At 65.5% G+C, this 14,046-nt stretch overlaps 1 protein-coding gene across 1 annotated transcript in view; it reads right to left on the bottom strand.

Annotated features, from left to right (window-relative positions):
• Window positions 1-745: 745 nt before the first annotated feature.
• Window positions 746-14,046, bottom strand: part of FBRSL1 (fibrosin like 1) — a gene marked incomplete at its 3' end in the record, with an annotated part of 84,864 nt that continues 71,563 nt past the window's right edge. The window contains exons 7-19 of the mRNA XM_082852861.1: window positions 12,300-12,627; window positions 11,965-12,185; window positions 10,779-11,218; window positions 9,976-10,026; window positions 9,679-9,774; window positions 9,051-9,119; window positions 8,863-8,892; window positions 8,592-8,663; window positions 7,258-7,387; window positions 5,150-5,227; window positions 4,863-4,946; window positions 4,429-4,627; window positions 746-2,815 (exon numbers count right to left, since the gene is read on the bottom strand). Coding sequence (XP_082708987.1) covers window positions 1,981-2,815; window positions 4,429-4,627; window positions 4,863-4,946; window positions 5,150-5,227; window positions 7,258-7,387; window positions 8,592-8,663; window positions 8,863-8,892; window positions 9,051-9,119; window positions 9,679-9,774; window positions 9,976-10,026; window positions 10,779-11,218; window positions 11,965-12,185; window positions 12,300-12,627 — 2,633 coding nt within the window. The remainder of the gene's footprint in view (window positions 2,816-4,428; window positions 4,628-4,862; window positions 4,947-5,149; window positions 5,228-7,257; window positions 7,388-8,591; window positions 8,664-8,862; window positions 8,893-9,050; window positions 9,120-9,678; window positions 9,775-9,975; window positions 10,027-10,778; window positions 11,219-11,964; window positions 12,186-12,299; window positions 12,628-14,046) is intronic.

The raw sequence follows: 14,046 nt of genomic DNA, 5'->3' as shown, positions 1-14,046 counted from the left end.
AAAACCAAGATGTGCAAGAGGAAGGCACTGCGGCCCGGTGGCGCTGGTCCCCGGGAACCAAGCCCCTTTGGAGAAGCCCCTGGCTGGTGCTCCAGGGTGCAACGGTGACCAGGAGCTTGTCCCTGGGGATGAAGGGCGCCCCCAACCCTCCATGGGGACCGTCATGGGCTCAGAGGCCGTGCTTAGGCCCTGGCCGCTCACCCAAGGAGGCCGGTCCACTTGGGGTACAGTGCCAGGGCCCCATTTCTAAACCACGGCCAGGGCAGGAGCCCCCTCGCCCTTCTCCTCCAGCGGGTGGAGGCAGCCAGCTGTGCCCCTGCTCCCCTCCCTCCTGAGCTCTCCCCTCTCCAACAGCCACCACCTGCTCTGCTGGGGCAGCGGGGGGCAAGGCCCGCCCCGCCCTGGACGTGCACCCCAACAGCCGGTGCACAGAGGAGACCAACCCAGCGGACAAGTTCCATACAGGGGTGATGTGGCAGACGACAGGGTGGGGACCACGTGACCAAAGCGGAGTTGAAGGCCCAGCTGGAGATGCAAAGGTCAGAGAGATGAGCCTGAACGGCCTGGGGGAGCGGGGCGAGGCGAGGTCGGCGACTTCAAGGCCGGCGCTCCACTGGGCAGCCCTGGTGGTGGCAGCAGCCAGGGTGCGGGAAGGAACTGAGGGTGGGTGCGCGACCCCCAGCTGTCACAAAGCCCCACAAAACACTCAACCACCTGTCCATCCAAAATCAAGGCTGTATTTACCTTCATTGGTTGATGTGAGAACAGAATGTTTAAAATAACCGGAGTCTACAGTGGAAACACAGTGCTGAAGATACAGAACCGAAGAAAGCAAACAGCTACAGATGACCGAACCAAGGCTCAAACGCCGAGGACACAGGTGTGGATGCCAGGAAACAAGGGACGCTGACGACAGGGCATGGTGACATTCACGGGGTTATGAAAGTAAGACTGAAACCAAAAGGAAATCATGCCAAGGCCTTGGCCGGTGGGAAAACATGAGACAAACGTCTGCTGATGTCCTCCGTGAGAAGAGAAGTTATTTCTTTTGTGCCTTTAGCCTTTTCACCTCCCAAACCCTACTTGTCTGGGGTGGATCCCGAGGACACTGCACAGTCAGCACAAGCTGCACGCACGTCCCAGGGCCGCTCCGTGGTCCCCCCGGCGGCCCGGCCGCCCTGAGCGCTTGCATAGTTGAAGGACGGTGCTGCAGTTAAACGTCTGAGGGCATTTCCAACTGACAGCGGGTGGGTTTTTGTGACCACGTTAAACAGATAACCAGAGGAGTTTCTAGAAACCGTTTTTATAAAGTCTACCTAAGTTAAGAATTTAATAACATCATATATTTATATTAACAGACTATTTACACTGCTTGTGTTTTTTTTTTTAAAAAAACAAACCGAAAAAGAAACCCTTCTACACTTCTGCATAATAAGGCAAATAAAGTTTTGTACATTATTAATTATCTTAATATATATCTGTAACTTCGGTTCCAAGTACCAAGGGAGGGCCAGGGCCGGGCCTGAGTGGGGACCTCACAGTGCGCTGGACAAAATGACCGTTTTCTTCTCCATAAATAAGACAAAAAAACCCCCTGGGGCTCTGAGGCCATTAAATCGCAAAAGCAAACTAAAAGTTAAAAAGCAAAAATCTTTTTTGTTTCATTTAAATGTCTAAAGAGCACAAAGTTGAAAAAAATACAAATCTATTAAAAACGCTTCTCACCTGTGGGAAAAAAGGTACAAACTTGAATTTTTTTTCCAGTAGCCTCATCTCAAGCTCGGAAAACAAAAGACCACCCCCAGAACAGCTGTGTATGACACCCCCAACTCCGCAGGCTGCGAGTGGAAGAGCGAGCATCGCCCCAGGACCGATGGAACTGTGCTTAAGTTCTAGAAACAGACGTTTAGGTTAGTCGACAGCAGTGCGTTCGTTCATGGAGGAACCTCCGCACGCGCGGCGGGCGCGGCCCCGCGGCCACTACCGCGCCTCTACCTCCTGGGGGTTGCGCGACGGGGAGTAGTCGCGGGCCTCGCCGGGCGCGCGGGCCCCGAGCGGCGTAGTCCTGCTCCGCGGCGGCCCCGGGGGCGTGGGAGGCCCGGCCGCGGCCACCAGCGGGGGCGGCGCGCCGAGCGAGGCGGTGGCGGCCGGCGGGGTCCGCGCCAGGAGCCCGTTGTGCAGCGCGGCGGCGGCCGGCGCGAGGCGCGGGTAGTGCAGGGCGCCCAGCGCGGGCAGCAGCGCCGCGCCGTCCAGGTGCGCGGCCCGGGCGCGCTCCAGCTCGTCGCGGCGCGCTTCCCTCAAGCGCTCGGGGCTGTAGTCGTGCGGCTCGCGGTCGCGGTAGGGGCGCTCGGGCGGTTCGAGGAGGGCGGCGGGGCCCGGGGCGAGCGGGGCGCGGCGGGGCGGCTCGGGCCCGCGGTAGGCCTCCCGCGGCGGCTCCCAGGCGAAAGCTGGGCGCTCGCGGCCCGCGGGGCCCGGGCCGGGCTGCGGGGGCGCGTCGCCGTCCTCCCCGCGCTCCTCCTTGACCTTCACGTCGCTCTGGGGCCGCTCGGCCGCCGCCTCGAGCGGCTTCGCCGGCTCACGGCCCAGGAGGCCCGCCAGGCGCAGGCCGTCCCCCAGGGCCGCCTTGCTGGGTTTGGCGCTGTCCTCCCGGGCCGGGGAGCGGCTCTCCTTGACGCGGGGCTCGGCCTCGCGCTCGGCAGGCACCCCGGGCCGGCCCGGCTCGCCCTGGCCGCGGAGCAGGAGGCCACTGCCCAGGTGGCCCACGGCGGCCACGGGCGAGGTCCGACTCAGCAGGCGCGTCTTCTCCAGGAGGTCCCTGGGAGCGACAAGACAGCCCCCCTCAGCCTGGTGGGACACCCTGCAGCGAGCTCCCTGACACCAAGCTCCCACCTCAACGCGACGAGGCCACTGCCCGCCGTAGTGACCTCAGGGTCCTTGCGTGCGTGCGTGTGGGGTCCGCTTAGCACCCCCGCCCCCCGTGGAATCATTGCTAGTGAGACCCCGTCAACACGTGGTGACCACAACCCACGTCCCCACGACAGTTACGCCACGCCTGTTTCCCCCCCACAAGCACCACGGAGACCGACTTTGCAGCAGAACCGCAGAGCGCTCCACGGGGACCCAGGCCGCTGAGCCCCTGAGCCCGGACAAGTCCTTCGCTGAGAAACTTAGGGCAGTTCCACCCATGCCCCAGACCTGCTGCAGGGACAGGGTCCTGCAAATCCTTCCTCATGTGGAGCGTGTGGCCTGGCTGCGGTCACCATAGTTCCACCCACCCCACTGCAGGCTGCTTCTCACCCAGTCTGCCGAGGTGCCACCCTGTTGTTTTTTTTTCACCCTGTACTTTTTATTAGTCTTTTGCCCCTGAGCTGGGAGCACGATGGGCACGGCCCCCACCTTGATGAAGGGCTGGGAGGGCAGCTGGGCTTGACTGGGTCAGATCCGAGGCTCCTTTTCCCCTTGGGAGTCCCCAGGTCCCCCGGCCCCCTGACCAACCCTGTGCTGAACCTGGCCACCATCACTCTACTCGAGCCCCACCCGCTTGACCCTGAGATCCCCATGGGGAACCTGCAACTCCCCGGGCTCCTGACCGGCTGTGGCGACAGTGCTGTGGCTGTAGGAGGCGGGCAGGCCCTGGGCTGCTCCCTGGCACCCTTCCTGGGTTCTGCGACACATCCCCACCGTCTTCCAGGCTGATTCTAAGTCGTCTCCTCTCTCTCCTTACTCTGCCTCAAGCTCCACCCTGTGCACCCAGTGCCTGGCACACAGCACTACCCATGAGTGAAATGCTCCACAGTCAGGATTGGGGGGACAGGACCTGGGTGGAAGGGCCGGACAGGGAGTCCTCTGCTCCAGTCCACGTGGCGGGCCACGACTCAAGAACACTCAAGCCCCAGCCTCTGCCGTTGACCTGAGAACGTGGCTACCGCCTCCCCTGCCCTGGCCTAGCTCTGCAACGCATGGGGCTGGGGGTAGGGAAGCACGCACAAGCTCAGCCCCCATCCACCTGCCTACAGGTGTACCTCCCAGACTCGGGCCCCCTGGTGGCTCAGCGGCCCCCTGCAGCGTGCAACGGCATTCTCTGCCCTGCTGATCTGAGCTCCCTCGAGGCCCCGCTGTGGTCCACAAGCCCACGGTCCCCGCCAAGGCCTCGGAGGGAGTGAACCCCCGCCCTGGATGGTGCCTACCCAGACCCTGCACCATCAAGGGTCCTCTGTGCAGACAGAATGGAGAGTGCTTGGGTGTGGGGTTCCCTTCCCCTAGTCTTCCCGGGCCCTGAGGATGCAGACTTCACAGCCTCCCAACCGAGGAGACTGAGGGCAGAGCTCAGTGCGCCCCGCGGGCAGGTACGCGCGGCTCCGCTGAGCTGCCTAGCGGCTGCGGGGGCGAAAAGCCGGCAGGATGGGAGAGCGGAGGGTCTCCACTCACCGCTCCTCCCTGCTCTTGTCCAGCTCTCGGTCGTGGTTGGTCAGGGTTGAGACCTGCTCGGCGTCTACAGGCTTAGGCCACGGGGGTGGCGTGGGAAACGAGGGCGGCGCCCGGTGCAGCCGGTTCCAGGCCTCGCGGGGGCTGGGCAGGCCGTGCAGCGTGGGGCCCTCCTTGGGGGCAAAGAGGCTGCCACCGGGAGCTGGGGGGGTGGGTGGCGGTGGGAGCGTGAGGCCGGGTTGCGAGGGCGGCGCACACACACGGAGATCCCCGACCTCAGACCCTCACGTGCCCCAAGGAGCCGGCAAAAGGGGTCCGCGCGCCCGGCGTCAGGGCGGCCCCGCCCCACGCAGGCGTGCGCGAAGGACACATGCGCGTGCCCGTGCGCCAAGTGAGGGCGCATGCGCGGGCGGGGGTGGGGGGGCGCAGTCACTCACTCAGCGCGTGGCTTCCCAAGCCTCCGAAGGCGTTGCTGCCCAGGCTCCCCAGGCCCCCGAAGGTGCTTGACCTGCTGAAAGGGTCTGTGGGGGTAACGAGGGCTCAGGGGTCTCCACGTGCGCACCGGACCCTCCCCCCACCCCGTGGCTCCCGAAGCTGGCAGGTGCTACCTCCGCAATCGGAGGGGTACCCGGTTCTTGGGGTCATCTCCCCACCCACCTGCATCCCCCCAGCCCTGAGGTCAGCACAGGCCAGCCAGACCGCACGGACCTCAAGGGGCACCTACCCGTCAAGTGACCAGTGGGCAGGAAGCTGCCAGGATGCGCTGAGGGTCCGAACAGGTTGGTGGTGGGATGGGCAGCACCTGAGAGGGGGACAGGTTGATGGAGGCCGGAGTGCACCCGGGGCCTCGACTGCGGCTCCTTCCAAGGGTGGGTGCGCCCTGGGCGGCTGTTCCTCCCACTGCAGGCATGTGACCAGGTAGGAGGTGGGCTTTCATCTCCCCGGAGCCTGGGGGACCCCGAGGGGGTGGAGCAGAGAGGCAGGTGCTGACAGCAGTGGAGCCCCCAGAGGAAAAAGAGCAGAGACACGGCCTGCGATCGAGCCTTCAGGGGGCTCTCCCGAAGCCAGCGGCCCTGGAGTTTCCGACCAGAGCTACAGTTCCGGTCACGTAACAGTGGGTGCGGCCTGGGTGCTGACGGACACTGGCCCGAGTCACGGCTGCCAGAGGCCGCAGCTCGTCCTGTGGCGTCCCCTGGCTGCAGGCCACAGTCCACAAGCGTCACGATGGCAACAGCCCCGGCTCCCCCGACGCCCCTCAGGACCGAACCTGGAGGGCAGCCGGTAGGCCCAGTCTGGGGACGGGGCCTGTTGAGTCAGGGGCCGACTCTGCCGCTTAGGGTGCCCCACCCCGTAACCTAGAAGTGAGTGCCTGGTGAGACCAGTGACGTGGGCGCCCCCTCGTGTCCCTCCAGCTCCCTCCACCTGTGGGGACCCCAACAGTGGTGCGCCGTGTGCGTCACAGGTGGGCTCCTCCACCCACACACACGCAGGTTCGAGTCCCCAGAGAGCTCCCAGCTAGAAACTTGACCTCACCTCCAAGCGACCTTAAGTCAAAGTTCGGAAGCCAGCTGGCCCCAGGGCTAAAGAGGGTGGTGTATCGACAGGGCCGTGGGTGGGTGAGGAGCACAGAGGGGCCCAGGCCACAGCCTGTGGGCTCGGGCCCAGGCCACAGCCTGTGGGCTCTGGCCCAGATGGGAGGCCCTCTGCTTTCTGAGGGGCCCTGACGCCTGGCTGGGGTCTGGAGGCCAACAGGGTGGTGGAGCCAGGGCTGGGAAGAGGCGCCACGCTCACCAAGCCGGCCAGCGTGACACCCGTCATGCCAGTGTGCCGACGGGCTGCCCGCGTGGACCACGTGTCCATGTGCAAGGGGCAGCGGGTGGGGGTGAGCGTACATGAGCTTGGAGGAGGGCGGGGGGAGGTGTCCGAGGAGCAGTCAGGGAGGGATCTCTGAGGAGGTGACGTCCTTTGAGGGCCTGACAGCTGGGGAGGAAGCAGCAGCAGCCCCAGAGCGAGGGCTCAAGGCCGCTGACCTTGGAAAAGACCTGCTGCACGGCTGCCCTCGGCCGGCGCCTGGGAACTCAGGTTCCAGCAGGTTTCTCGCTTCCCTCTGATAGGAAGGCCGCACGGAAGCTCAGTTGCTTGTGCAAGCAAGGTGGTCTGTGTGAGCACCTGCTTTCCTTCTGGGATTCCGGGTTTTGGTCCATGCAGGCAGAGCTGCCTACGTGAACGGCCCCCAGTAAGAACCCTGGGCAGTGGGTCTCCACGAGCTTCTCTGGGAGACAGCGCCTCGCCCTGCTGTCATAGCTCCTCGCTGGGGAATGAAGTGCGTCCTGGGGCCCCTGGGGCAGTGCTCGGGAGACACCCACCCATTTCCACCCTCCCCCTCTTCCTGGCCGAGGCTGCAACGCACACAGCCGGGGCTGGAGTGTGACTTGTGCCGAGTCCTGGGAGCACTGCGAGCCTGGGGTAGTCCCAGGGACCCTGACGCCGCAAGGCTGTGGCGCGGCTGCTGGGGGGCGGGGCGGGGGCGAGCACACGGGTTCCGAGAGAAAAGCCAGACCCTTCCTGGGAGGGACAGCGGGAAGGACGCCCCAGAGAGGAGGGCATCCTGGCCAGAGTCCACGCGGGACTCAGGTCAGCTGGGGGTGGGGGGGTCTCCGCAGGGGGAGAAGCTCGAGGAGGGCAAGGCTGCCAGACCCCACCAGGTACGGCCGGAGAAACAAGAACGCTGCCCGAGCAGCCGGAGGGAAAAGGTGAGAACGCCTCCGCCCGGCCGCCCCCCGGCCTGCACGGTGGCCGAGCCCCCAGCGCCCACGAGCCAGGCCGCCTTACCTGAGCTGGAGAGGAGGGGCCGGGCCAGGTCCTGCGGGTAGTGGAATCCGGCGAACACGCCCGGGGCAGGGGGTCTGCTGAACAAGTCCAGCTTGGCGCCCACGTCCAGTTTTTGAGGGCCCAGCTGCATCTGCGGGACAGAGGGTATGCAGGGGCTGCCAGTGAGCTGCCAGCAAGGTGGGACACCACCTGCTCCTGGCCTTGCCCAGTGAGCGGACAGACAGGTAAGATTTATCCTGACGACGTTTCAGCAGATGCAGGATAACCGAACGCCATGTGTGACTGACACAGGAAGGTCCTGACTGGGGTGTTCCACTCCTTTGCATGCGCTTCTTGAAAGCTGGTGTGTTTTACACTTAAAACACATCTCAATTTGGATGCGACATTTTCACTGGAAATACTTGGTTTAGATTTTGTAAAATTGAGCGGGAAACGTACATCCCACACCCAAGTCGTTCCAGTTTTCCGATGACTACATTTACCTTCAGTATTAAGATTCAAATTTATTGAAGTTAAACAGAACTACGAAGCCCGTCCCTGGGTCACAAGGGCCGCAGGAGGCACGGGGCGAGGTGAGTTCCATCTGCCGAGACGGCAGCGACAGAGCGGGAGGCTTGGGCCCTAGCTGGGGACGCTGCCCCACCTCCTTCCCTGTGCCTTCTAGGTGGCTCTGAGCATCTGCATGTTGAATTGCACAATAATCTGTCATAAATCCCTTTCTGTGACTGGTCCTTTGTAGCACATTTAGGACATGATGAGTTAAAAGTATTGTGCGTGGGGTAACGCGTTATCTGAGACAGCAGACGAGAGCATGGAGACCCTTCTGCGGTATGAGGGCAGCGCCCCAGCCCATTGCCCCAGCTGTGGGTCCCCAGGTCTCCCACTTCCCTGTGTCGCTCGGCCAGGGCACCTGGTACCACCTGCCGGGAGGGCGACAGCCTCGAGCTGGGTTCCCGTTCACCACCTGTCACCCCCCCCCCCCCCCCAGGAGCACGAAGGCTCCGGGAGCGCTTTTGGTCATCTTTGCCCCTGGCTAAAAACCCAGGCACACAGCAGGCCCAAGTGCTAATAGACACCTGGGGAGAAGAAGGGGACAGGGCCGACGGCCCACCGGGAGGACTCAACTGATGGTGGGGAGGCCCGCAGGGTCAGCTCCTCCCAAACCCCTGCCTGCGTCACCCTGGGTGGCCAGGTGGGAAGTGGCCTTGAGTTCCCCACACACTGCTGTCCTGTCCCCTCCCCACCTCCAACCCCTCCCAGCCCAGCACAGCGCCTGGGCGAGGGGCAGCCTCTGAAGCACAGGCCTGGCCGGCAGCACGAGCTGTCAGGCTCACCTTTATCTTCTGCTGATGGTGGTAGATCTGCCAGGCGATCTGCACGTGCACAGCACACCACTTCCCGGGCTTCTGCGACAGGGCGGGCGACGGGCTCAGCTTTGAGGCCAGGACCTCCTCGCTCCCCCCCCCCCCCAGATTCCTGCTGTCACTGTGCACTCCTGGGGCCACTCAAGAGGCGCCCAGGGTCCTCCCTGGCCTTGGACCTTCCCTGAGGTCCCGCCAGGCCCCTTCCTCCCAAGGTGAGGCAAGCAGGCACACACACACTCACCCTGACTGCTGTCCGGTATGGGTCTGACACCTGCCAGCGACAGAGGAAGAAGCATCAGACCCAGGCTCTGCAAGCAGCCCAGCCCCGGGGGGTCGGGGGGAGAGGACTATGTGGGCCTCCACGAGGAGCCACACCGGCGGGAATGCCCACCAGAGAAGGAAGGAGGCACGGGCACCGCTGCCACCTACCCCGGGGGCTTTCTGTAGGAGGGTGTTAACAGCACTGGCCTGGCCTGTTAGCTCGAGTGGGTTTGAAGTCTGAGGGGAGAGACGGACAGGGCACGAGATGACTTTGCAGGCCCCATGCCCAGGCGGCATGAGAGCCCCCAGGCGCCACCCAGGGGCGGCCTGGCGTCCCACCATATCCTGTCCGGAGGCTTCTGAAAAGGCTCTTGATCGACGTGCCTGGGCCAGGGGCTTCCCCAAGGGCCAAGGCAGCCCCGCTTCAGGCAAGGTGAGCAGAGCAAGCCCAGTCCCTGGTCCTGGGGCGTAGGGGGTGCTTCCTGCCTGGGCCTCCTGCAGCGAGGATGCCCCTGCGCTGCCGCCATCCAGACCCCAACCCCGAGCGCTGCCAGCAGGAGGTGAGAACGAGCGAAGCCAGGCTCTCCCGGCCCCATGGGGCACAGAAGGCCCCACCAAGGGTCAGGATGTTCTGCACTGAGGTGAAGACCCCTTGGGGGCCACCCGGGGTCATGACACACGCAACCACGTGCGAGGCGGCTGGAGCTGCCCCGGGACGGCGAGGGCTGGCTGGGGGCGGGGCGGTCCTGCAGACCCCACCCACAGTGCCCACCCCCCTCCTGGGAGCAGCTAGTACCTTGGGCTGAAAAGCACCCTGCAGGGATCCAAAGGGACCTGGGTGTGGGAGCAGGGCGGGCAGTCCTGGGACAGCTGGAGGGAAGGGCGGGAAAAACTGCAAGAGAAGGTGGGAGGGGCATTCCAGGGGCCTCGCTGGACGCTTGGACGCCCAGGGCAGGGACGCCGGGCCCAGCCCTCTGGTCCCCACCCCGTCACCCCTACACTCGGTGGGAGGTTACACGGACACGGCACAGCCCCGCCGCCCTCCACACCCCTCACCCTGCCTGGAGAGCTCAGAGCGCACAGGGACACTCACGTTGGAATGTCGGAAGTAGGGACTGTCCAGCTTGGGCGTGTACTTGTCAAACTGGAAGGGAAGGAGGCAGAGAGTGAGGCCTCCGGCCACGCTGACGCCCTCCGCTGGTCAAGCACCCACCCACGCCCTCCAGCCAGGCAGTGGCCAGAGCAAGGCTAGTGGCCTTCAGCCAGCTGTCCCCTAGGCTCCCCGAGGGTGCTGCCCCTTGGCCTTCCCTGTTCTAGTGGTCCCAGCACGGGAGGCGCAGACTCGCCCATCTGGTGTCTGTGGCCATGACTGGGGCGGGGGCGAGGGCATGGAGCCCAAGGCTGGTGGTTAGGCTGCAGGACACACCGAGGCCACTGGCAGACTAGTGAGTGACCAAGCAAAGCTGGGTGGGAGCAGAGGGGACCCTGCCCCACGGCAGCTGGCTCAGGGCATGAGACCTCGAGGACAAGGAACATGGGAAGACTCCTGGCTCCCGAGGCCCCTCAGTCCTGTCGGGCCTCCGGACCTGCCGCCCTGCTACCAGTGGAGACACTGAGGACCCCATGTGGGTGCAACTGGCCCCACGGCCGTGTGGACACGCGGTGCTCCCCAAGCCCGAAAGAGCGGCTCAGGATGGGGAACCTCAAGGCATGACCCGGGGCGGGCGGCGGGGGGGCGGGGGGACGAGAGAAGGAGCTGGACGGATGGCCGGACGGAAGGGGATGGTGTCAGCCTGCATGCGTGCAGAGAGCGTCTGCGTGTGCCTGCTGCGTGTCCTGCGCCCGGGCCGCCCCCGCCCGCCCGCCCGCCCGCCCGCCGGCACGCAGCCTACGCACCGGCGGGGGTGCGGCAGGCGGCAGGAGCGGCGTCGGGGGCGGCCCGGCAGGGAAGGGGGCGAATGTGTGTTGGTGCTGGTGTGTGTGCTGGTGTGTGTGTTGGTGCTGGTGGAACTCCGCCCGCAGCAGAGCTCCCGGGCCCAGGGGGGCGCTCTGGACCAGAAAACGCGCGTTCAGCTCTTGCCTGAGCAGCTCGTGATCTACAAGAGAAAAAGAGAGAGACAGAGAGGCGCGTCGGCCGCGGGCTCCCGGCGGGGCGAGGCGGATAGTCACCTGCTGGCACTCCCGGTTTCGGCAGGCCAAGCCGTGGTGGCCGCTCGCTACGTGCGGGCCCCAGGGTGGAGGTAAGAGAGGTGCCTGTGACCAAGTACCAATCAGAATCCCCGAATGAGGCTGGCAATACATGATTGGCTGGCTGAATGAGATCAACAGGCTGGCATCTAAAGGCAAGAGAGAACACCGTGAGCCACCCTGGGAGCCCCCGGAGACAGCCCTGAAGGGGAGCCCTGCCCGTCCCAGCGCCCCCGGACCAGTGTCCTGGTCCCGTCCTGGGGCACTGAGCTGCCCCAACCCAAGCTAGGCCGACAAGATTTTACAAAAAAATTGGAGACCCACAGAGAAATCCTTAGTGACCTAAGATTTGGCCGTGAGGAAGCCCTTGCTGGAATCAGGCAGGGAGGGAGAGGCCAGGCTGGGCCAGGCCAGCTGCTGTTCACCTGGGGCCCCTCTCCTCCACCATTCACCCTCCTCCCCTCCCCCACCCGCCCAGCAGCCCAGGGACGGTGGATGGGAAGAGCCACGGCAGGCCCTGGGAGCCCTCACTGCCATGACCGCAGAGCAGCTCCAGGTTGCACCAATCCCCTGCCTCAGACTGCCCGACCAGGCCTAGCAAGGGCTCAGAATGGAGCAAGGGAGGGCTGTGTCCGTGTACGTGTGTGTGAGCACCTGTATCTGTGTGTGTGTGCGTGTGTGTGCGCGCACACACACACATCGGAGGCCCTGGCAGGCAGCTTCCTCTGCCCTGGGCAAGGTGGCCTGCTAGCGCTATGGGCTGCTGGGGGGCTGCCATCCAGCTGGGTGGGGGCTGGCCCCTCCCCAGGAGCCGCTTCCCTCCCCCCGGGGATTAGGATCCCACAGTGGAAGGGAACAGTGACCCTGCTGCCCCACCAGCGGCGCCCGGACCTACCGGCGGGGTGTCCTGGGATGACCAGGCTGTTGGCCGGCAGCGCCGGGGGCGGGGGCAGTGTCGGGGGCGCGGCGAACATGGCCGCCGCGTGGTGCTGGTGCTGGGCCTGCGAGCGGAGCGCCAAGTGTGAGGTAGAGAGGTGGGGGCCCGGCCCGTGAGGCGACAGGGACGCGTGCTTCGCGAGCCCCAGGCTGGCGCCGCTGCTGGCGCTGCTGCTCCTGCTGCAGGGAGGGGCGCTCAGTGCCCGGCCGGCGGCGCGCCCCGCGCCCACCTGCGGCTGCGCGGGCCCCGCCCCGCGCCCACCTGCGGCTGCGCGGGCCCCGCCCCGCGCCCACCTGAGGCTGTGCAGGCCGTTGTGCGCTGCCGCGCCGGGGCCCGGGAAGGCGCCCGGGGGGAGAGGCACGTGCGTCGGGAGGGAGGCCCGGGTCTGCAAGGGCGCGGGCGGCGGCTGCGGCGGGAGGCGGGGCAGGCCCGGGGCTTCCTTCTTGACGGGTGGGCTGGACGGGGCGCCGGGCGCGGGGCCGGCGGAGGGCAGGACCGGCGCGGGGCTGCGCACAGGGGGCAGGAAGGGCGGCTCGGTGCTCAGCTCGCGGCTGCGCTCCAGGCCCGAGACTTTGGGCTCCGCCCCGGCCTTGGCCTCGGACTTCTCGCCCAGCGTGGGTCCTGCGGAGAGAGGGGCCGGAGTGAGCCCGGGTCCTGGCTCACTGAATGCCCTCCAGGACTGTTTCCCACGGGGCGACGCGCGGCGCGGAGCTCCCGCCCCCCACACCTCGGTACCCCCGCCCCCCAGGCCACCCGCCCCGAGGGCCGACCCGCAGCGAGTGTCCTGCACCTCCTGCCCACGGAGATCCCAGCGCAGGGGCTGCCCCGGCCCCATCTTACAGAGGGAGGCGGAGGTGCACGAGGGGGCCGGGCCAGGCAGGGCGCTGGGCTCCCAGCTCATTCTGTCGCCCCTCCTGCCTCTGGCAGGAGCTTCACTTGTGCTGGCGGCTGACCCACCCGGTGACCCCTGGCCTAAGCCCTCTGGGCCCTTGCCCTGGGGGAGACTTCCGGATGACGCGCCTTGCCTGGTCTGTCGGGAGGACGCTGCTGCGGGCCAACACTGCCCCCCTCCTCCCCGCCCAGAGCCTCTGCTCCCCTCCGAGCTGCGGGCCTGCCCTTGGGCCGTGAGCTCCAGCCAGCCGGAGCCAGACGCCTGCTCACTTCAGACCCTCCTTTTGAAACTGCTACAAGGGAGGCCTCAGGTCACAGCCCCAGCGGCCAGGCGGAGGGCAGCACCACCCACGTGAGCAGCTTTGCCTGCATGGGGCAGCATCCCAGTCCCCAGGAGGAGGGGAAATTCAGGTCGCTGGGCTGTGGGCTGACCCCGCGGCTGCCACGCTGAGTCAAGAGCTGGCCACAGCCTCCCCTGCAGCTGCAGGACAGTGTGACCCAGGCTGGCAAAGAGGTGAGAGGTCTGGAGCCTCTGGGAAGTCTCCTTCCCTAGGGCAACACCTCCCTCTGCCTTGGGTCTGTTTGCTTAGGGACGCACGTACAGAGGAGGCCATTGCCACCACTCATGCAACAAGGACAGGAACGGAGGACCGCTGGCTTCAGCCCACTTGCTGCCCACAGCTGCCCAGGGACGCTAGCCCCTTGTCCCCTCCCGTCTCTCGCACATCTCCACACGAGGCCCTCACAAAGTAAGAGCAGCCATCAGAATGGGAAGAGGCAGGCATGGGCCATGCAGACCTGGACGTGACCCCACGTGCACCACGAGTGCCCCAGACCTTCTGGAGACACCTGGAACCTTCTACGAGCCTCCTGCCACTGGAAAAGCATGAGCACTGCTACTCATCACCCCCCCCCGCCCTCCGCCACTAGGCACCTCTCTGGGCACCTCAAAGCCCAGAGTTCCCCGAACTCTGCTGAATCGTAACCTCCAAACCTGTGGCTGTGACCTTATTTGGAAAAACGGTCTTTGCAGCCGTAATCAAGCTAAGAATCTCAAGATGAGATCAGCTTGGAATCGGGTGGGCCCTAAATCCAGTGACAGTGTCCTTGTAAGGGACAGAAGAGGAAGAGGCCTCGTGAAGATGGAGG

This window comes from Leucopleurus acutus (assembly GCF_964270905.1).
Source record: "Leucopleurus acutus genome assembly, chromosome: 13".
In the NCBI taxonomy this organism is placed as follows: Eukaryota; Metazoa; Chordata; class Mammalia; order Artiodactyla; family Delphinidae; genus Leucopleurus; species Leucopleurus acutus.
This window is presented reverse-complemented; position numbering and strand designations above follow the sequence as displayed.